This window comes from Tauraco erythrolophus, chromosome 4 (assembly GCF_009769465.1).
Source record: "Tauraco erythrolophus isolate bTauEry1 chromosome 4, bTauEry1.pri, whole genome shotgun sequence".
In the NCBI taxonomy this organism is placed as follows: domain Eukaryota; kingdom Metazoa; phylum Chordata; class Aves; order Musophagiformes; family Musophagidae; genus Tauraco; species Tauraco erythrolophus.
In genome coordinates, this window is record NC_141468.1 from 17,061,487 (window position 1) to 17,084,708 (window position 23,222).

At 39.0% G+C, this 23,222-nt stretch overlaps 1 protein-coding gene across 2 annotated transcripts in view; it reads right to left on the reverse strand.

The window, feature by feature from the left end:
* Window positions 1-546: 546 nt before the first annotated feature.
* LRRK2 (leucine rich repeat kinase 2) overlaps window positions 547-23,222 on the reverse strand; it is a 76,478-nt gene continuing 53,802 nt past the window's right edge. For both annotated transcript variants that reach the window (XM_086609955.1, XM_086609956.1), the window contains exons 33-51: window positions 22,972-23,060; window positions 21,855-22,042; window positions 20,060-20,214; window positions 18,900-19,046; window positions 18,555-18,746; window positions 17,688-17,834; window positions 17,268-17,368; window positions 16,908-17,098; window positions 16,081-16,241; window positions 15,077-15,247; window positions 12,809-12,909; window positions 11,956-12,150; window positions 10,754-10,947; window positions 10,392-10,464; window positions 9,387-9,571; window positions 7,819-7,971; window positions 6,875-7,083; window positions 2,439-2,513; window positions 547-668 (exon numbers count right to left, since the gene is read on the reverse strand). In XM_086609955.1, coding sequence (XP_086466081.1) covers window positions 547-668; window positions 2,439-2,513; window positions 6,875-7,083; window positions 7,819-7,971; window positions 9,387-9,571; window positions 10,392-10,464; window positions 10,754-10,947; window positions 11,956-12,150; window positions 12,809-12,909; window positions 15,077-15,247; window positions 16,081-16,241; window positions 16,908-17,098; window positions 17,268-17,368; window positions 17,688-17,834; window positions 18,555-18,746; window positions 18,900-19,046; window positions 20,060-20,214; window positions 21,855-22,042; window positions 22,972-23,060 — 2,849 coding nt within the window. The remainder of the gene's footprint in view (window positions 669-2,438; window positions 2,514-6,874; window positions 7,084-7,818; window positions 7,972-9,386; window positions 9,572-10,391; window positions 10,465-10,753; window positions 10,948-11,955; window positions 12,151-12,808; window positions 12,910-15,076; window positions 15,248-16,080; window positions 16,242-16,907; window positions 17,099-17,267; window positions 17,369-17,687; window positions 17,835-18,554; window positions 18,747-18,899; window positions 19,047-20,059; window positions 20,215-21,854; window positions 22,043-22,971; window positions 23,061-23,222) is intronic.

The window sequence follows — 23,222 nt, forward strand, 5'->3', positions numbered from 1 at the left end:
CATGTTCCTTTAAACACTGCTATTATACAAAATACCATGTTTTCTTTCTTATACTCAGGGTCATGAGCTCTGACTTGTTACTAAAACATGAATCATCAGAGCACACTCATACATGCAAAATGCAGTAAACACATAGAGGCTTAAGTTTTGCTTCTTATTAAAGCGTCAACAGTAGAGATAATGAAGTAAGTAAGAGCCATTTATAGTTTCCTGGCTTATTCCCAATTTGACTAGGATCAAAAACTGGATGAACAATGCTATACTGAAGTTAAGCCATAGTTGCTGAGAGCAGAACTTCACAAGTAAACAACAGATGCACGATAACACTTTAGATTCAGAAATTCTCAATAGTATTCTGTCCTTTCAAATATTACAAATAACCCATCCTTCTTTTTTCTTGGCATCTTATGGGTACCAACTGCCTCTCTCAAGGCAAGTTTCTTCCTGGTTTGCAGTTAAAAACCCCAGCAACAAGAAGTTGTAAATATTGCACAGTAAGTTAGGATGGAAGACGAGAAAAGAGAACGGCACTTGCAGGGTGAATTTTCAGTCCAAAGAAAAGCTCTTCATTTTTTCTGCTAATTCCTGTCTCATTTCTATATGTTTTTTCAGGTTTTGCACTTCATGGGGCAGGTTAATGTCCCACATTGACACGCAGGATTGTAATTCTGGGGAAAAAAAAAAAAAGAAAACTTCAAGAAGAAGAATTATTGCATAATCAGAAGTGGTTTTGCTTATCTGCTTGTTTTTTAATTACTTGTAAATTGCCTCGATGAAACATGATGCTTAGGACCTGGAAGACAAATTATCTGATGCTTTACCTGTGAGGTAATGCAGTTATAGCTTACGAGCTGTTTGTACTTGAACAATGATTTGGATTCTGGTTCCTAAACTTGCAGTATACCACTTAAAAGCACTTGAAAAACCATTTCTGATGCCTGTGGGCCATAATGTACTGACCTGTGCTAATGCCAGTAATTGAGGTGCCTGCATAAAATTTCATCTCTGTTTTCCTGAGCAGATACACCCTAAATGCTTACAAGACTCAAAACCCGTTCACATGCAAACTAAAAATGAAAACTTGTTTCATAGAGTAGTGAGTATACTGGAAAAAGGTCACTTCTTCAACCTCCCTTCATAGAACCAACTATTTATTCATGGAGAATTCACATTGCTTTTAGTGGAATAAGGATAACTGAGAACACATGCATGAATGGGGGCTCACGAACTAAAGCCTCAAGGTTTCTGGGAGTCTCTGATTCCTCTCTGTATAATTAATGACACTTTTAAATACAATAAAAAGGCTAAAAAGGTAATAGGTGTTCTTACGGTAATAATCAGGGAATATCAGAATATAAAAACCACTGCTGTAAGTTTGGTTCTTATTTTACTCCAATCAGTCAGCTCGTGTACACTTGCTACCCTTAACTTTATACTGTCATTGCCACATTTTTAGGAGACACTGAAACTGGGATGAGATAAAAGTGAAGAAGGGCATTGACCAGAGCATCAACTGCAACAGGGAATATGCAGAAGTCTTTATTCCTTTACACTTTATTTAATATTTGAAGCCTATTATCATGTCCTCTCTAAGCTTTATTTATATTAACCAACTTAAATTCCTGCAGCACTTCCTCACAGGTTGCATTTTTCTCCTCTGCACTATTCCCAATATTTCAGATCATTTGGTAATGTCCCAAAGGGACATGCTCCTGCAGCAGAGGACGTATCGGCACTCAGCAGAGCATCAGAATTAGCTCATGTCTTACAGACATCACTTTTTGACTGGTGTCAGAATGGTGTTTGCCTCTTCTGCAGCAATGTGACACAGCTGACTCCTTTTCAGCTTGCCGTCAGTCATAACCCTTTTGCTGCAGCGCTGCTGTTTAAGCTGATCATTTTCTCATGTTGGTACAACGGATCATTCCTAATTAAGTAAAAGGTCTTGCATTTGTCCTTACTGAATTGTATCCTAGTTCCTTCCAGGCCATGTGTCAAGGTCATTTTGGATTCTAATCCTGCCCTCCTGTGTGCTTGTGGCTTTGCCTTAGCTGAGAATTGTCTGCAATTCTGAAAAGCACATTCATTATTCCTTCATCCACCCCATTCATGAAAACATTGAGGATTCCTGGCCTAGCACAGACCCCTCTGGGAATCCATTTGATACATTCTCCAATTAGACAATATTTACTCTCCAAGTACAGTTTTCCAGCAAACTGTATTATATACTTCAAATAGTGGCTTCCGCTGATCCATTTTGGAAGTTACTGTCAGTTTGTATGAAGCCCAGAAATGCAAAAGACAACAAAAACTAATAATGATGTTTCGATAAAATTAGATCAAATGATGATCATCAACTCTCCACTCTCAGTGGGTACTCTAGCATAATAGTGTCTACTCCATTAATAATACAAATTAATAAAACACAGTTCAGGTACCTTTGTGATATTTGTTGTCTGTGGTGTCACTTTTATAGCAATATCCCAAAACCAGGACTGCATTCTTGAGACTCCCTTTTTCAAAGAAATAAAATGTCAAATTTTAGTGTTAATGGGAACTTTGTAAATCAAGGACAGAAAGAGTAGATGACATCATGCCACTAAGAGGACAGAAAGCAGAGTTCAGTCAACTGAACCCTTTATTCAAAATCATTAGCCATGAAAAACGCAGACATGAAAACAATACAGTTCACGTCTCCATTTAACAGAGTGTTTTTTCAGGGATCCAAGGCATAAGCGCCGGATCAGCCGGCCAGCCTGTTGAACAAGCCCAAGAACAAAGCACCTGATGATATGCCACAAGCAGAGGTAGTAGAGTCACAGGAATCAGATGTCACAGCAAAAGGACAGGCTGCAAACGAAGTCCCAGTGCACAGCAGAAACAGAATGTGCCAGTAATCAGTCTGGCTATGAAAAAACCAAACCAACCAAATATGATACAAACTAATTAAAAGCGTTCTGAGCTAACGATGGCACGTAGGTGGGAAATGTGAGTTAGCAGGGAAGAAGAAATAGGGGATAGCTCTTAGGAAGGTCTAAGAGCACAAGAGGTCTAAGAGCTCATCTACCTGGACTTGTGCAAAGCTTTTGACACTGTCCCGCACGACATTCTTCTCTCTAAACTAGAGAGGCATGGGTTTGATGGATGGACCACTCGGTGGATAAGGAATTGGCTCAATGGCCACACTCAGAGAGTAGTGGTCAACGGCTCAATGTCCAAGTGGAGACCGGTCACGAGTGGCGTCCCTCAGGGGTCCGTGTTGGGCCCGGCCCTCTTCAACATCTTTGTCGGTGACGTGGACAGTGGCATGGAGTGCACCCTCAGCAAGTTCACCGATGACACCAAGCTGTGTGGTGCCGTCGACACGCTGGAAGGGAGGGATGCCATCCAGAGGGACCTTGACAGGCTGGAGAGGTGGGCCCGTGCCAACCTCATGAAGTTTAACCAGGCCAAATGCAAGGTCCTACATCTGGGTTGTGGCAATCCCAGGCATAAATACAGACTGGGTGGTGATTGGATCGAGAGCAGCCCTGAGGAGAAGGACTTGGGAGTACTGGTGGACGAGAAGCTCAATATGAGCCGGCAATGTGCTCTTGCGGCCCAGAAGGCCAACCGCGTCCTGGGCTGCATCAAGAGGAGCGTGGCCAGCAGGTCGAGGGAGGTGATTCTCCCCCTCTACTCTGCCCTCGTGAGACCTCACTTGGAGTACTGCGTCCAGTTCTGGAGTCCCCAACATAAGAAGGACATGGACCAGTTGGAGAGGGTCCAGAGGAGGGCCACGAAGATGATAAGAGGGCTGGAGCACCTTTCCTATGAGGACAGGCTGAAAGAGTTGGGGCTGTTCAGCCTGGAGAAGAGGAGGCTCCAGGGTGACCTTATAGCGGTCTTCCAGTACCTCAAGGGGGCCTACAGGAAAGATGGGGAGAGGCTGTTCAGGAGGGCCAGTTATGATAGGACAAGGGGTAATGGTTTTAAAATAGAGGGAGGTAGGTTCAGGTTGGATATTAGGAAAAAATTTTTTACTATGAGAGTGGTAGAACACTGGAACAGGTTGCCCAGAGAGGTGGTGGATGCTCCATCCCTGGAGACGTTCAAGGCCAGGTTGGACAGGGCCCTGAGCAACCTGACCTAGTTGGAGATATCCCTGTTCCTTGCAGGGGGGTTGGACTAGATGACCTTTGAAGGTCCCTTCCAGCCCTAACCATTCTATGATTCTATGATTCTAAGGTGCCTATTGAATAACGCAAAAAAAGACTAGGAAGACAGGATTGGTTGGATCACAGCAGGAAAAGTTGAATGTGCCAGTGTTTCAATATCAACTTCCCACTTACTGCCAACAAGACATGTTTATAACTGTCTTGCAAGATAGAGATGGAAGCTGTTATGTGTTCTGCTGCCCCAGCAGCTCCCTGTCCTGCTGGCAGCACAAGGAGGGCAGTGAGCCCTTGGCTGTACACTGGTAGAGGAATACAGGACCCAGCCCAGCTCTCTGCATTGTGGATTGGGCCAGGGAAGGAAGAGCCCTCCGTATGCACACACCCCAGCTGCAGCACTATGCCCCACATCTCTTCATACACGAAGTCTTACACATTCCCCCAGAGAAAAGATGAGGAGGGGGTCAGTTTCTGGACCATAAATAGACTGGAGCATGGCCTGCTGTGGAAGTCACAGCCTTGGAAGTTTTGTGTGACCACACTGCAGTGTCCCCCACCTGATACCCTCCTTCTGAATCAGCAAACGTTTCTAGTGGTTCTCTTAGGACCTCTGCAAGGTAGAGAGAGATATTTCCTGCCCTCTGGAGCTCTGCAGTATATTCTTCTTTGATACAGATGTAAACCTGATGAGGGCTGGTGGGAACCCTGCATATCTTCCAAGCTCAGATTTTTCATCACTTTAACTTTTTCTGCAACCAGTCCTATCCATACTCCTCAAAGAAGTGATTGGAACTGAAGTTTAAAGTTTCTTATTCAGACTGGGGTCCTTTCTTACTATATAGAAGCCTAAATTTTCATTGAAAAATGAACTACAGATTTACATAGATATCATGCTCTATAAGATGTCTATTATACGTCAATGTGTTAGGTGAGAGAGTTAGAAAAAGACATTATATTTCCATATTCATAGATGAACTACAGATAAAATTGATGTCTCAGTCTAACAATCGCTTGTCCCTCAAATATTGACGATTGACATTATATATTTTAATCTTAAATGAAACTATTTAATATAAAAATATTTCCTTCTATCTTCTCTCATTTCACACAAGCAATGTGTTACTACTGAAGAACTTCTCAGCAGCCTCAGTGCCATTTTCACTGATTCTGTGAAAATCTCAGTAAAAACAGTCTTTGAATTTAGGAAAAAGCCCAACCCTTATAAATAATTGCTGAGGAAAAATGATCAAAAGATAAAAGTACACATCAAACCGCATGTATCAGACTTACGTGCCATTCTTGAGATTTGTACATATGCAGCTAAACTTTTTCCTGGTGTATTAACTTTTCTATACATAAAATTTTGATTAAGAATGTTGAGGTGACTAGAAACAAAGAATATGAAACTCACAGCTTTTTAAATCACACTGTATTATTCTATATGATATAATTTCCCTATCAAGGACAGCAATAAGCGAGTCACAAATTTTGTTTTCATAGTAAGTATTCCTTACAAAATGCTAAAAATAAAACGTCCCTTTATAGTACTAATATTGTAGCTATCAGGACTAGAAGGACTGAAAATGCTGTGCTAGTGAATCTGGACTCTATAGCTGGCACTCTTAACAGCTGAGGACTGAACAGACTCTACAAACTTGCTGTCTCAGGCAAAGTCAAGTCAGAGGAAAATAAAGAGTTCTTTTGATGCATACAACACTGTCAGCACTATGAGCTAACTGCCATCAATGGACACTTCTGGCGTCAGAAAGGTAAAAACAGTCCCCAAATTAAGTCCATGATGGTAATGAGAAAGCATCCACAGCCTGCAATTACGAAGTTTGCTAGCAGGATTACAGAAGTCCACAACAACAGATTCAGAGTCTTTTTTTTTTTGACAGCAAACACATTTTAAATCACACTGGCAAGGAAACTCCAGAGTTTTTTTCAAAACACAGTGGAAGGCAATAGGAATCCATGCTGTGCCACAGAGCAGTTTTTGAAGTAATGTGTATTTTGAGCATACCTACCACTGCAGTACAATGAACTCTGGAGGTGGTATGCCCTTTATTACTTTTGGAAGAGATGCAGGAAATGTACAGGTGAAGGAAGTTACAACAGCCAAGAAGTGCCCCACGTTCAACTATGGACCTCTGGCTGTAATTATCATTGAAAACCCACAGCTGCTGTCTGCCTAGAGCAGCCCGAAACCACTGCCCGGGTGACAGGAACAGCACGTACATACAAGTCTGCACTCTGAGTCCAAGTGTGTTACATTATCTCAGCTTTGCTGTCATCTGCCTGTGACCCAAACCCAAAAGAACCACTCCTGAATAAAGATGGGAGAAGAAAACTAGGCAATAAGCAATTAAGCAAAAATTATTGAAACCTAACAAGCTCCACAGAGAGAGAAGCCAGAAGTGTAAAATTTAAGATGGAGAAAGAACACAGGCAGACACAGCAAGACAAAGTCTATCGGACAGCAGACAGCGAGAGCTGTGCTGAAGCATGGCACAAGGATGCAGTGAAGGTGAGGTGTGTTCACGTGCTGATCAGTGACAAGCCAGGGAAGAGCTCTTGTTTTATGTGGGCACAGGTACGACAGCCTGCTGGTATTCAGCAAACACCGGAGTGTCTGACTGTGACAGAAGGCCAAACAGGAGACAGCAGTCCTTAACTCGGCACTGATTCCAAAGTACTCGTCATTTGATGGTTTCACTTACCTAGCTGAGCTGTTACCATGACTCTAACAGAATCACAAAAGTTGTCTATAACTTGTACAGGACGACGTGTTGATAAATCAAGCAGCAAGATATGTCCTCCTCCTGTCCCTATCCACAGTGCAGTATTTTTCTGCAGGCAAATTGTCTTCACTCTTCCAGAATAAGTCAGTTTATGTTTTGACTCCTTATTTAGTTTTTCCACTTTGTCCCTAAGAGTACAGAGAGAATTTGTGTTAAAATCTGGTGGCATGCTATTCCACAACTGCTGCTAAAATGACTCTCTCAATACCAGCTTTTTAAACACCATTCATCAAGAGAAGCTGCAAAATCTCATGCTAATCAGTTGACTGACTTGAAACAAACTGGGATAAAAACTACTAGACTTCTAAGACCCAGCTGGTCTGCTTCAAAAGACCTTTAAATAGGAAGCAGGTACACTTCTATGTTTTCTCCCAGGAGAATGTCACTGAAAAGTGGGAGGAGCACATCTAGGGCTGCTCCTAACCTTACCATGAAGATGAAATGGATGTGGCCACATTAAGGGGGAGCAACAAGTTAAACGCAAACAAAAATCACCGTCACTGTTAATAAAACTCTGATCTCTTACTGAATCTGTGCACTGCAGAAAGAAGACATTCTTATTCAGGGGATGCAGGAAGTAACTGGATGCAAAAGCATTAGTACCTGAAGGACGGCAAAAGACCTTCTCCTTTTTTGAGCAGAGTTAGACAAATTGTGAAATATAAGAAGGGTCTTAAAAAATTGAGATTTTGCATGGGATATTCTGAAGTTCTGAGCCAAAAGAGAGGAAAGGAATCCCACATTTGCGCAAAGAACTGGGCAAATCCCTTTCCTCCAGCAGGTTAAGGTACTATGCTACAGAAGGCAATCTGATAACTCAGCTTTCTATGCATCAGGGCATCAATCTGAAATAAAACACTCACTTAAGAAAATGTGCACAGTCAATTAGTTCTGAAAGTTTTTCTGTCTTCTTGTCCCAGATTTCCACAAAATGGCTGTTTTTCTTTGCCAAGTAGATGTATTTGTCTATTGCTATTGAAATAATATTCGCATCACTGTAAGCATTATGACAGAACCTAGAAAAGAGAAGAACTCCGGTTAGATATACAGAAAATATCTAGTAGACTATCTTGACTGTCATGAGTGGGGTTAGCTTCCCTCTAACTCTTACGGAATCATTCAGTCTCAAAACCAAACCGGGCTAGGATACGACTGAAAGGGTTTGTTATGATCTTCCTACAGTTCGACATAAATTCTCACAGTAATGGAGTTATGCTGGTGCTATCCCTTGGAGGCATATTAACGCCCCAAACCTATTAATAAATCTTTCCCATCTATCTGCTCAAATCACACATGCTCACATCACAGCAGGGCAAACTCCACCTTTCTTCCGCCACTTGTTCAAAGTTTGGAGACACTCAATAGCTTACAGGGCCCACAAGACCCCAGAGGGTCACTCGACACAAAGATAACCAAGCCTAAAAAGCAGCAGTGAGATTTAATTCACCTTGCTCTGCTCTTGTTTCACTTCAGCTGACAGCTCTTTTGACTATTTGCCTCTACAGAGAAATTTGTCTCTCATGCCAGATCTGTGCCTGCACGTATCAAAATATTATTTGCCCTGCAATTTCACAGCATTAGCTTAGTTCACTGACTTCAATTCATCTTGAAGAACAGCTCAAAATCACAGGCCCCTGATAGCACTCAGTAACAGTGCTACTTTCCCTAATGTTACTTGTTTTTGACAACTTTATTTTCAAAATGGTATACAGTTTTGCCTCCACAAAGCTCAAATTATTCCTGTGATGTATTTTGCATCTTGCCATTGAAATGCCTTTTACTGACATTTTAGTTTCTTGCTTTATATTAACACATTATTTTCTAAAGCAAATTAATTTCCCAGAATAATGATCTCTCCTAGTATAAAATCAAACATTGTTTTCCCTGCTCAGGAAAAGCTCCCCTTAACTTCAGAGCAGGATTTGTCCATGTGAGAATTCTATCAAACATTCCAAAAACTTCAGTCTCTAATTTCTAAATAACGAAAAATCAGCAATCATACATGATTTAACTATCCAGGGCAAAGATACGTATACATATCATACTGACAAACATGTAAGGACAAATACTACGCTAAGTATGCACATATAATTCTAAATAAAGTAACCAGGGCCTGGCCAAATTCAACTAGGGGGAAAAACTGATTGGTTGCATTTATACATTTTCTGAACAGATACTGACTTCACAAATCCTTTAGATAGTAAAAATGCATATCCCTTCTTTAAAAGCAGCAATGCATACTTTAAATGCTACTCACTGATCTTATTTTAATGCACACTGTATTCCATCTGTATTATGAAAGAAAAAGAACGGAAACAAGAGAACTCAAACAACAAGCTCTAGAACAAATCATTACATCAAAGTACTGCTAGAAATCTGTAGCAAAAACAACAAAGGAGCAAAGTAACATCACTTATATAAAAATACCTACAGTTGACTTGTCTTTGTTTCAATGAGCTTTTGAACAGAGAAATCACTAGTTAAGGCAATGATCTTTGTTCCACAGCCTCCCCAGATTATATTTTTTTCAGGTAAGTATGAGGATTCATTTAAGCACATCAGTGGTGTGTTAATATTTCCTATAGTCAGTATCTTCAAAGGTGTAGCACCCTTACACTGCAAGAAAAAACATACTCTCCGTTAGAAAAAAGGAATATACAGACACTCGGAAACTGTCAAACCAAGGACACACAGCCTGCTGAATTAAATCTACACAGCCAGATTTTCTGAACCATTATGGTATTTTTCCACAATGTTAGAGACTGAAAAGCACCATAGTCTCATTATAGGTGTCCCAAAGAAACAGCTTGAGTGACCGGAAACAGTAGAGAGATGGGACTGATTCTTTCTGCAACCTCTGGTGCAGTTCAAGAACCGGACGGAAAGCCACATCCATACCTTGAAGAAACCCTGCACTGGACCATATTCTAGTTCTGCAATGCATTGCAGCTCTGTAACTGCTCTAAGTTGTGTATAGTCAGGAGCTAATCCTCAGGAACCAGCTGATACAAACAGCTCCCAGCATTTCTTTATCTGTTCTGCAAGCAGAACTCTGATCTACAGAAAATCTAAACAATATTGTCTTTTTCAAGATACCTATTCTACAAAAATTTAGTGTGAACAAAAAGAGCTATATCAGCGATAAAGGAGATTAAAACTGTTAGAATATTCTTAATAATAATCATTAATGTCACTCTCTAGTCAGTTTGCCAGGCTTCTCCAAGTCCTATAATGAGAAATAATTTCATCCTCTTAACTCTATTGGTTAAAACAGACATTGGAAAACGTGCAGTTCCCCTAAGACTGCAGTAGAAAATGATTTTTAGTTTTAGAGAAGCAATTAAAAATAAGATGCATGAAATAAAGCTACTATTGGTAGATGCTTTACATGTTACTGATAGCATTTTGTAGAACAGACAGCTAAGAACAAGTCTACCTTTACTGCTCTGTCTTCAAAAACTGCCAGTCTGCCATCAGCTGTGCCTACCAAGAAGAAATTCTTCTGTTTGCTGAAATAAAATAACATAATGAATTCTACAAATGCCTTAATGAGGTAAGAAAAATTTAAATTAGCAGACTCTGGTATTTCAAGAGTTTCATTGAACACTAAAAGCAAATACAACCACCTCTGGTTAGGAATGTAATCTCCACTTACACTGGGTGCAAAATTAAAGTGAAAACACAGGCAAAATAAGCAATTGTCTGACCAAAACTGCCTGAGTGTACAGATGTCATTTTCTGAACATCTCTAGTCATATTTTCAAAACATAACCCAAAATATTTAAAATTTGTTTATACCTTTGCTTCGAAAGAGAATTACAGTATAAACAAGTGATGGAATCTGACATTCTCTGCAGACGATGCCTTCTTGTTTCATCTTCCGTGTTAAGTGCCCACAGAGAACCAGACTGGGTTCCTGCTACAATCCAGTTTTCTTTCTCAGTAGGAAGGGTCACTAAGGCCAAACTTAAAATTTTACTATCGGCAATATCCTGAGTCAGAAAAAAAAAAACCAACCTGGTTATGATTTCAGCAAGGGTAAATGCAACTGAATTGCTGGTAATTGAAAACAGAGTACAATCTTATGGGACCCTGGACAGACTCAAGGCCTAACCTCTCTGTTAAGAAATCTGGTTCCCTATTGGCAGAATACATTTTCAACTGTGTCATCAATCTTCAAAGTGCTGGGAAGGACCCCTCAACAGGACACAGGAAAATCTCTAAGCTAAATGTTGAAAAAAAGATTCTATTCTAATGAAGGTCTCAAAGCCAACAGAGAATTAAGCAAATGGAACTACTCTGCAATACACATTCAGTTTAATTGCTATCAGTAAAAGTACTGGTCTAATACTTCTTTTCTCATTTTAGTTTTAGAAAAATAAGCCATATAATTTATACAAAGCTACCAATTCAAATGTATCACGGTCAACAGATGGCAGATGGAAATATAACTTAAACAATTTTGAAGATGAGTCACATCCAGTTCTGGCACACATGTTCGTCACAGCACACCAAGCCTGGGCAAAACCTTTTCCCTTTTCTGATGGCACAGGACTGAGATGTACAAAAAGCAAACGAAAAGAGCTGGAGGGTATCACCCAAAGTGGCACAAGGAGGTGGCATCCATGGGAAGAGAGGAATCATTATTAAGAGACTAGTTGGATTGTTAGGGGAGGTAGAGATACGAAGGGCTGTAAAACTATTACTCTTTGTTCTAGCCTCTATGCTAGAAATAGCTTCCATCTGAGTGGAACAAAGGAATCCAGTAGTGGGAAGACAGTATCATGAGAAAATTCAGCCCGGATGGCAGGAAGAGAGGAAAAAGCGACTGCGTTTCTGCTTCATTTCATGGATACAATGATGACTCACTCACAAAAAAATCTTTGTTCTCTCAAAGCTTAGCTTTCCAGAAGTAATATCCTGCTGTTAAAATGCAATTAATTCTTCTGAAACACATCTGGGTGCCAAAAAATTAGAATAAATGGTACTTTACCGCATACCTCACAAGTATGTCCATCTGTATTTAGGTTAACAAATGAAAGCTGTGCTTTTTCTGTGTTCCCATTGCCTATCCAGACTCCTGCCTTCTTGCAGCTTTGATTAGCAGCTACCATGCACTCTGCTGTGGATGTGCTGGGTATTGAGACATACCTCATCAAACAGATAAGCTCTGCAGAATTCAAGATCTCATAAACCTACAAAGAAAGCCACAGCATGCACATGGTAGTAACAATGGCTTGTACACTGGCAAATAAATAACAAGCAACAGATAACAATGTTTTATGGAACATGGACATAGTATCTCAGCAGGCCTGCTCATCGTATTACCACTATTAATGAGCAGTCTTTGCGCACTGCGTAACTTTATGTTGACTCTATTTTTCTGTTAAAATTTCAGAACGTCACTGGGGTTAAGGCATGTTTGAAAATGTCACCCATTTCAAAGAGCAACGCGATGTGTGGTAACAGACAGAAGGTTTCACATCCACGCCGCTGCTCCTCTTCTCGTATGCACGGATCAGTGCAGGCTAACAGCACTGCTATTATACAACAAAGTGCTTTTTGCACAGCTCTGGTAAAGACCATGAAGTAATCCAAGCCCTGTTTTGTTACAGTCACTATACAGCAACACAGGGTAAAATAGCAGGCTACAACAAATGGTCGGTAGATTGGAATGGAACAGTTTATCCTAGACGGCAAAAGCAGGCAATATTCCACAGCTGTTCCAGTTCCAGAAAAGAACAGAAAAAACCTTGTGCCTCTTACTAACTTAAATGTCCCATTTCTTTTTAGAAAGCACAACTTCATGGTATTATTTATCACAAAAATACAAATAAATACACTAAGTAATACCTGGGAAGATGTTGGTCGTTCCTGAGGGTTTTCCTTCAAACACTTTTTAATCAAATTTTCAACTTTAGGCCAGGGGGCACACCCATATTCTTTGACAGGATCTAAAATTAGATAATTTCTTTAGTTCAGAAATGACAGTTTTGGATAACTTTCTTCTTATTTTAAGAATTCATCTGACTTCTTACAGAGCTGCTCTAAGAAATATCATACTCTTAGATAAAATGTCAGCATGAACAGCTTGCAATTGCTCACTTGCCATTAAATGCTAGAGCATGAAATGCTAGAGCTAGAGTCCTTTTCATTAAAAGCAGTTAAAGAAAATGGATTTTGCTTTAACTTTTTTTTAATGTCCCTATACCTGGGACTGAATCACAGGTGTGTGTGAGTTGTGTTTTGATTAATGCTGACCATTCAAGGGCATGTCATCTCAGTCTGTACTCTTCAATTCCTGGGAACATTTTTCTCCACATTTATTCTTCTGTGTTTGGGCAGAGTATATGGAATATAGATGAACTTCCAATAATATGTATAGCAATTTAGATAAACAACTCCATATAGTATTTATGCGATATGGAAGTTTAAATTTCCACTCAGTGCTTTGAATATGTATTTTAGGACTACAGGTGCTGACCTCTTTAAGAACAAACCACTCATGGATAATGGTGCCTGTATTGCTTTTCCTTTTAGTTCATCACAATCCACAGGAGATATTCCAGTCTTACATTAGACAGAGGTAACATTAATGATAAATACCTGCAAATGATCCAAATATCTTGTTCAGCAAATGATACGCACTGTTTACTTGTGAGGTCAGCCAGTTCCCTTTTTGGTGGAAATATATAAATGATGAGCGTGCGCACAGATGGAACTGTACTATCCCCAGAAACTAATACTTCTGATTATTTCATAGGGCTTATTGTACAGAAAAAAACAAATGGACAGGTGCACTCAAGAGATGCTTAGTCATCAGTTTTTGGGATGGTCTCTTTAGGGAGGGGATTTAAACTGTATGAGCTATGAATCACAGAATCACAAAATGTTAGGGATTGGAAGGGACCTCAAAGGATCATCTAGTCCAATTCCCCTGCCGGAACAGGACCACCTAGATCAGATCACACAACAATGTGTCCAGGCGAGTTTTGAACATCTCCAGAGAAGGAGACTCCACAATCTCTCTGGGCAGCCTGTTCCAGTGTTCTGTTACCCTTACTGGGAAGAAGTTCTTCCTCATGTTTAAGCAGAACCTCCTATGTTCCAGCTTATATCCATTTCCCCTTGTCCTATCATTGGATGCCAGTGAGAAGAGCCTGGCTCCATCCTCATGACAGTCACCCTTTACAATGAACTTTAAGGAGAAGAAAATGTATGAACTCTCTGTATCTTCTAAGAGAGAAGCCTCGCCAGATTAAATGGCACAGTTGCTGCCCTTTTCTAGATGGAGTGACTTTTCAGTCTTAAAGAACGTTTCATGAGTATATCCACTATTGCAGAGTAAGAAGAACGCCACGCGTTAAGATTGTAGCACCACAAAACTTCAACAGCTCTTTACATAGAAGTTGCCAAATACTGAGTCACGCTGTCCAGCTGACTACACCACGTCCAGCCGCAGAGCCTGTTTAATCTTCCTTCCAGCAGCCAACAACTATATATTGTAATGCAGATGGAATACGAAGAACATTATGTAGCTGGGCAGGGACTTCACACTCCTGACAAGTTAAAAGGGAATGCCTATTTAAAACCTTTAGGGGCAGCTGCTCTTTTAAGGGTGTGGTATTTTTTTTTTTTTTTAAATATGTCAAGTTTTTTTTAAAGATTTTAAGATATGCAGCTTCTCTATAATGGACTTTTTAACATAATGTATCATGATCAAAGAATAGAAGTGGAACTGTGTTTATCTTGGTGCATGGTATGCATTATCATAGTAAGGGTCAAGTCCAGACATGGTATTAGAAGGTACCTTCAGCAACATCCATTTTAGCTATGTCTGGATAAAGTCCCAAGTATATAAAACCTGTATTTCTTTATAAAGCGAACCACCTAGATCCCTTGAAATTGCAATGAAATTATAACCAACATGATGTTGAACAGATGCCTATTTCTTATATTTCCAGACTGTATGAAATTAGGAGAAGCTTCTAAAAATTGCTATTATTTAGTCACCTCCTGTGATCACTGTCAGATACAACATAAAACGTAAGAGGTGTGTTTTTGAATGAGACATGACAAACAGTCTGCTTTCATGTTAAAACTTTAAGAAACAAGGCATACCTGGTAACTTTCCTTGTATAGCTAATTCATCAAATTCATTTGGAAACTTCAAGCCTTCCATTATTCTACCTCCTCCTGTTAAAATGTCATAAAGCAGCAGGCCAAATGAATAAACATCAGCTTGCTGGTTGTAAATAACATTTCCTCTGGCAACCTCCGGTGCTCGAAATCCTGCAAATAAATCATTCATTAATAGTTATGATTCATACCAAGCTGAAGCCATCCTTATCCTTTTAAGAGCAAACACTCATTGATGAAAATGTCACAGGAAGTAAACCAAAAATGGCACAGTATTTCTGGGCTGGCAATAGTTCGCATGTGGCAAACCTCCAAAAATATCAGCAATCCATATAAAGGAAGGGGACAGTACGTCAGTTACAGAGCTCCTGCACCATTACACATAAAATAATTCATTTAGCAATGAATACTGAAAGCGAAAGGCAAGTCTGCAGTCTTTACTGAAGGCCTAACATTTAACACTTGAAGTCATACCCTCATGCACAATTTCCAAGACTAAAAGGCACTTTTCAAAGTGGTTTAATTGTTCAGTGCTTTAAAATGAATGCTAATACATTCTCTCTGAAGTCAGGGAACAGTGCAGGTATTTATTGCCTTTAAAAAAAAATTAAAAACTTACCTATGCATTACTGAAAATTAAAACAACAAATAATTTTGCGCAGTGTAATTTCAAAGTCTCAATAACCATACTAAAACAAGACAGAAAAAGATCATAATTAACACATGTAATTTAATTGGTTCTCTTTTTGAAGAGAACTCCTTGACTCTGAAAAGTCTACTCCTTGATTCTTCTAAAAGGGGTTAAAACATGAACATGAAGAAAGGCCAAGAAGTATAAATCTGACATCACAATTGCAATATGATTAGGACTTTGTTTTGTGATTTCAACTAGAGCATAGATTTGAGTTACTTCTTACAGACTAAATAAAAAACATATTAGCTGTTTTTTGACATAATGCAATGTAAACCAAAGCATTTTTCCATACCGGGTGTGCCTTCGGAGGTTTTTATTCCCATTCGGCAACAATACTGGGCAATGCCATAGTCAGCTATTTTTGCAATAACAGCTGAATTGGGATATAGGGTAAAGAGCAACACATTGTGAGGCTTCAAATCGCGGTAGATGATCATTGCTGAATGCAGGTACCTGTTAATCAAAAAAGTATTTATTGAAAGCATTCATAACTCAGGGATGCAAATAGACACACACTGAATGCATTATTCCCACAACAGTAAATTGTGCTTTCAAATGTTAAATATTGTGTTAAAAAACTGTCAAACCACCAACATGACACAGCCTTACTGGATGTTGACTTCAGAATTATTCTGAAATACTATTTACTGGTACATAAACATTGCAGTATTTTAGTACCAAGTCTGATCTGAAGTGTCACTGGCAGTTTGAAAAATGAACCTTAGCGTTTTAAACTTCATTGGTCCCTGAGCTCGCTTGCAGGTTTTGTGATTTTTACAGTCACGCTTCAATAGCTCCTGAGGACATTCATGGACTTTCAGAACTTTAAAAATGCACTAAATTAATTTATTTGACCTTTTAATATGAAATCAACAGGCACACAGAAATTCCACTCAGAGCTCTCGCTATTTCTTTACTTGTATGAGCGTCACCTGTTAGAAAAAAACAGGTAACAATAGTTTGTGTTATGCATCAGCTAATCAATCACAAAAGTACAAGCATTTGTCTGACCCAGGGAATACTCTGCTTGAGATATAAGAAAAGATAAGCTTTTCATTTGCAGTATAACCTACTTACAGCTGTCTCCTGTTTTTACAGCAACGTAGAAGTCACGTTTACCTTAAGCCATCAGCCACATGTAGAGCTATCCTGTGCTGAAGTGTTCTAGTTAAGCTTGCATTGTCTTGCTGAAGCAAACGATCGAGAGATCCTTTAAGGGCTAATTCCATCACCAGCATCCGGGGGCGGATTGCAGCAGCCAGCAGAGACACTAAGCTTGGGTGATGGAGGTGACAAAGCACCGCAAGCTCCTGTAAATTGTAAGATCAGGTGAAATACTGTAAACAGCATAACCTCTGTAGCTCTGAAGTAAACTCGGAAATGCTTTGGACTGAAGTCTTGCACTTCAGCTTTTTACGGTCTTCATTAGGGTTGGTATTCCAAGAGCAGCACTACAGAAAAAAAGGCAGTATTCCTTACTTGTCTTAGAAGCCTGAGGGAAGTATGTTTATTGAAAATCTTCACTGCAACCTCTTCTCCACCATAGGATGCACGGTACACAGATCCAAACCCACCATCACCTTTTCAAAGATAAAATTGAAAAGAATATTAAAAAAAAAAAGGCATATCAATCATTTCTCAAAAAAAATAGCTGAAAGGATCCAATTTTAAAACGTGTGGATCATCTATTGTGTTAAGCTTCATGAACAGTAATCTAAACACATAAAAACCAGTATTAATGGAAAATCAAAACCCAATAGCCTGAAATTCAGAATACCTTAAAAAATACATTTCCAAAGAGAAGAAATCTCTAAAACGTTTTCCATATGTTACAGAACAGACTTCAAAAGATTTGTTTACATAAACTCTGTAAAAAAAACCCTACCAAATAATGCTTACCCAAGAGAAATTCAGGAGCTTCATCAAATTCCAGGTCATCGTTGTTCAACATAATATTTCTAGGCAAATCAGCCAGTATCAGATCAGGAGCAATCTGAGCTATTGGAATGGTATGTCTTGGTTGATCTGGATTTACCAAAAGGTCACCTAAGGAAAAAAAAAAAAGGTAGTCATCATTCAAAAGGCACGAAAGGTACCTGGATCTCTGTGAGCGCACGTGATCAACGTAAATTTCAATTCATGTGTGTGCGTATATATACACATTAGTACACACACATATAAACATACACACATATGTATAGGGAACAGAACACTAATTAAGTTTGCCATTCAGCTTAATGTATCTTACATGTGTAAGTATTTTCAAGGTTCTGTATATGTACCAATCAAACGTGATAGCAACTCTTGCTATGTAGCAACACCGAACTAACCAAGAGATTGATTTTCTGTGTATAAAAAGAAAGAATAATCTTAGTATGTAGAATGCAATCATGAATATTGCCTTTTCAATTGCTGTTGCACACAGTCTAACCAAAAGATCTAGTATCGGTTTTACTACATGCTGGATTCAATTCCATGAATGAAGTTGCATTATCGGTATCATGACAGAATGATTCTTTTCATTATTGCCATTTATAAATAACTACATAGGGTAGCTGCAATCTGTCCCATATTCTATACTTACACTGAGGGCTCTTACATAATAAAAAGAACAAGTTGCTTTTGACTCATACTGTAATTATTTCTTACAGAAATGAAACATTTTTAAATAACATGAAGTAACCAAATGTTATAAAAGGCATGTCATATAACATTTATCTACATGCAGGTATACCTCTATATACCTCAAATGGCATAAATATATACCTTCTTCAGCTTTTTTAAGTAAGTCATCAAGTAGTATTTTTTGGTGTTCTTCACCATCCTGAAAGCTGTACAAAGCCCATTTCTTCAACAGTGTTTCCCCTTCACCGCATACATCTATATCCAGCAAACCTGGAAACCATTCTTCCATAAGAGAATCTATGTGATCCACAACTTGCCCCAAAAGGATGCACCCTGTAAGAAACCAAAAGAGGGAAATTACAGCCTTAATCTGCCATACTTGTAATTAGAAAGCTACACTCTACATTCCAAAGGCAAAAGCACAACAAACCAAAATGCCAAGCTGCAATCAAACTGGAGCAAAAATCAGGCTCAGGAATAATTGACCTTTTCTGCAAGAAGGTGCCGTAATTTTCAAAAAACTGTCTGGGTTGTCGTCAAATACTGCTGATTCCACTAGACAATAAGCTTCAGGAGACCAATTCAAGTAGATGCCTTGTCTCCAATACATTCTATTAGGACGAAGAGCTCGCTCTAGAAAATACAAAATTAGGTTAAAAATCTGATCTCCAATATGAATGTCATATTTTAAAGCATGCTAAATAATTCGTGATACTTTAAATATTTAATTATGATTGTAGGTTTATGCCTACCCAAATAACAAACAAAATAAAGGCTACAACTTCGCAGAGAGAACAGGCTCACAAAAGCGGAATGTATGTCAGCTGGTGTTCAGTTCTATAAGGCATATCCACAAACTAAATATTTAATCATATGGTAAGGGATTACATAAACGGTTAGATACATTCAGCTTCAAATACAGAATACCTTGGGCAAAAACTAAAATGAAAACTTACGAAAAAATATCAGTGATTTAAATTTTCCCTCTATCATACACACATGAAGTAGCAAGATGTGACTGGAATACTCTGCTCAGGAGGAAATGGACTGCCAGGAGAGCAGGCAGTTATAAATCAAATTTGTAGAGAATTAGCAATGCATATTTTTCATACTTTACTTGTCATGAGTATTCATAAATCACACATTAAAAAAAACAAAGGTGAATGAAGTTGCAAAGTTCAGCAGATAGATCTCATGTTAAAGCACGGAATTATTGGAAAAAATTAAAGACACCTCCCGCCCCCTTCTGATAAAAGTAAAGTTTTTAGACTTTCATAAACGGAGAATCAATGAACCTGAAGAAAAGCAGTTTGCTCTTCTGTGTGGAAGACATATCCTTTTCTGTATTCCTTGTACAGGCAAATTGCAATTTGTATAAATATAAAGATTTCCTCCATCTCTAGCAAGCGATGGAAAGAAATAGGCTGCTTACAACCTTCACTTTCTTTCACACACCCCTGTAAAGATCAGGCACTATCTGTATATTTCTAAGTCACAAAAATGACCACTGTTCTTTTTTTCACATTTGTGAAGTGGCCAGAAATCAGCTAAAGCAAAAAAATATTGACGATTAGAGCTTTAACATGCAGGTGTTGGCATACAAAGCAAACATGCTCACTATAGCTTTTGAAGATACAGATTTATACCTCTTCCTGACAGCATGTAAGGTGATATTTCAAGCAACCTGTTGATCAGCCTGGACCAAAATCCCATAGGAAAGTATGGCATCTCATAAAGCCTGATGATAATTTCTGAATTTTCACAGTGGGGAAGCTCTATAACAGGTCTGTGATCAGACAAACTGAAAGAATAAAAATATTAGACAGTATTTAATAATGTACTTTATCCAAACTGACTGATGACATACATTATTTATTATGTAAAATTGCCCTGGTTTTAGCTGGGACAGAGGTAGCTCTTCTTTTTAGTAGCTAGAAGAGCTCCGTGTTTTGGTTTTACTCAGAGGCTCGCTCTGAGAAGAATGCTGATAGCAAGCTGATGTTTGTGGTTGGACGTGAGACTCCAAGGACTTTTCAGCGTGCCGTGTTCTGGCTGGCGTGCAGAAGCACGGCGGGATAAGGGGGGAGCATAGCAGGGACAAGGGGGACACGATTCCCCTTGTAATTTGTGGTGGAACATAAGATTGAGGGCCAAACTGGCCAATTAGTATTCCATATCACGCAGCGTCATGCCCAGTATAAAAGTGAGGGACAGCAAGAAAGAAGGGCTTTTTGCGCTTTGGCTCTTTCACCGCTTCTGCTCTTTTGCACTTTTGCTCTGTTGCCTTTTTTTTGTTTCTCTCTCTCCCAGTACTCCCACTCTCGGAGTACTATCTCTCTCTCTCTGCCCCTCTCTATTTCAGGGCCTCGCGTTCGTCCGGGATTGCAGCTTTGGGACGAGACGGGCTTCGCATAAGAGGTGAGCATCTACACTGTGTATTAAATCATCTGTATTAAATTGTTCTTATCTCAACTCACGGGTTTCCCGTTTCTCCTTTAATTCTCTCCCTCATCCCTGGGGCTGGGGGAGGGTGAGTGAGCGACTGTGTAGGGTTTGGTTGCCGGAGCGGCCTAACCCACGACAAAAATGTATTATTTATTAATGAATGAATGATTCAAACAATCAGGGAGAAGACAGGTAGTGTATATGCTCATTCTGCTTCCTCGTGCTAAAGTGAAGTTCTGCTGTAATTTAAACCCAACAGAATGTCACTAACAATCTTTAGATATCAAATGTAAATGTGAGAAAAAACTGAGACACATATAAGGCAAGTAAGATATTCAGATAAAAGCTTCCTATCCCAGGACTTTGAAAAAAGTAGAAACTCTAATCAATGAAACCATGCAACACTCTCTCCAGTAAGCAAAATAAGCATTATTAAACACGTTAGGGCAAACTGTACCTGAGGCACAGAAACTATGTTACCTGCTTCAGATAAAGCAAGAAGAGCACATTGAAATTCATATCACTTTTTTGTTAGCACATTTGAAAACTAGGCTGTTTGGAGGAGATACTGCCTCTGTGTAACTTGACTGAGGTTCTCACTCCAAGCAAACAGGCTACAGAAGTTCATGGTTTTCTTCTGTATTGCAATAAATATCTGTAATGCTGGCACACTGCAATGTACAGCTAAATCATAATCTTCCTGGTGTAGTCTCAAAGCATAGTAACTGTAAAAGAAATATCATCCTCATAAAGCATTTTATCATTTATAGATTCCATTTACCCATCATGCTAACGTGATGTAAACTTTATCTGCTACAAGATTACCTTAACATGTCTGTGAAGGCATTTTCCAAAATGTCGTGTACTAAGCATATATCAGGCTTTCATACACCGAATTGCTTTCATGGCCAGTTAAACTAGTTAGCCTGATAGGAGGTTTTTATATTGATCAATCTCTGCTATGGCTCTCGTTGGTGGGTTTAGCTCTTCACTTACCTGCTTGGAATTAGCAGTTGATCCTCTCCTAACGGCAAAGCAATCTGAAACTTTTCCAGAAGCTTGAAGTATTGTGACATGTAGATCTTAGGAAACTTGCTCTTCTTTAAAAGGCATTTTTCCACATCTGAACGCTTTACAATTCCCTTAGGATATTTAGAAAAGCCTTCCACTTTCACCATCAGAATCTTTCAAAAAAAAGTAAAACAATTTCAGTTGTACAGTCATCATTAGCCTACTATTTAGGGGGTGAAAACAGACTACATTTCACAGTGAAATCAAACATTTCCATAATGCTAGCCAGCAAAACGACAGCAGTGAAAAAATGTAACCTGTCCAAATCACCAGGGTGCTACTATTCTTCAGTAGCTTTCACTGTTCCATATTATATGGAAATTTATTCTACAAGTTAATTTGTGAAAGTGTTCTCTGAAAAAAGCCTATGTACATATCAGCACTTCACACAAGCATACTAGTACTGACAACTTGATCTTCTTGATCTTTTCTCACTCTTAATCTCACCAGCTTTAAAGGATCAAACTTACATTTTGCCATTCTATTTCCTGCACTGAATGAAGGGTAATGTTTCAGAGGTTAAGAAATCTGAATATATATAAAAAATTTTGAGAGTGTTTCTAGATCAACGTATTGATGATGGCTTCACTTAAGCAGTCAGTCTGCTACTTTCCTGTCCCAACATGTGAATCCGTATAATTTACTTTCCTCTGCCATCAGTACCATGCATACAACGACCCTTCTTTCCCCATTCTTACTACTTTAATCCAAAGTTTCAGCTTTCACTTCAACTTGTCACAACATATTGCAGGATTACTTTGCATCCCTTGTTTTTTTCTGTTCTACATGTATTTTTGTGTCTGGTGTAGTATAATTGATATTAGACATTACAGCGTTAAGAACATAGAACCACTGAGACAGATAGTTGTCTAGAAAACAGAGGAAACAGAAAGAGCCTGGTAAATCAATCTGGACACTGAGAAAATTCTAGATCATGAAACAGTAAAGAAACGGTGAAGAAGAATCACTAATAAGTTACAGTGGTTTCGGACAGGGGAAAAAGTTCCATGAATGTAGACAGAAAAAGTAATGAGAGTCTAACCTGTGCCATGATTTTGCATAGCCACTTAGGGTCTACAAAATACAGATCTCTTAGCTGTAGTGCTGGGTCTTGAAAATGAAGGAGTACACCTGCGCAAGGAATATTGTCATTAGAAATGCATTTCTCAAGCTCCATATTTAGCAAAATAAACACCTCACTCTGGGCTGTTTTTCTTACATGACTTGATATAAGCAATTTGAATAATAAATACAGCTATTGAATTTATGTCAGTATCTCAGGAAAGTAGAAAG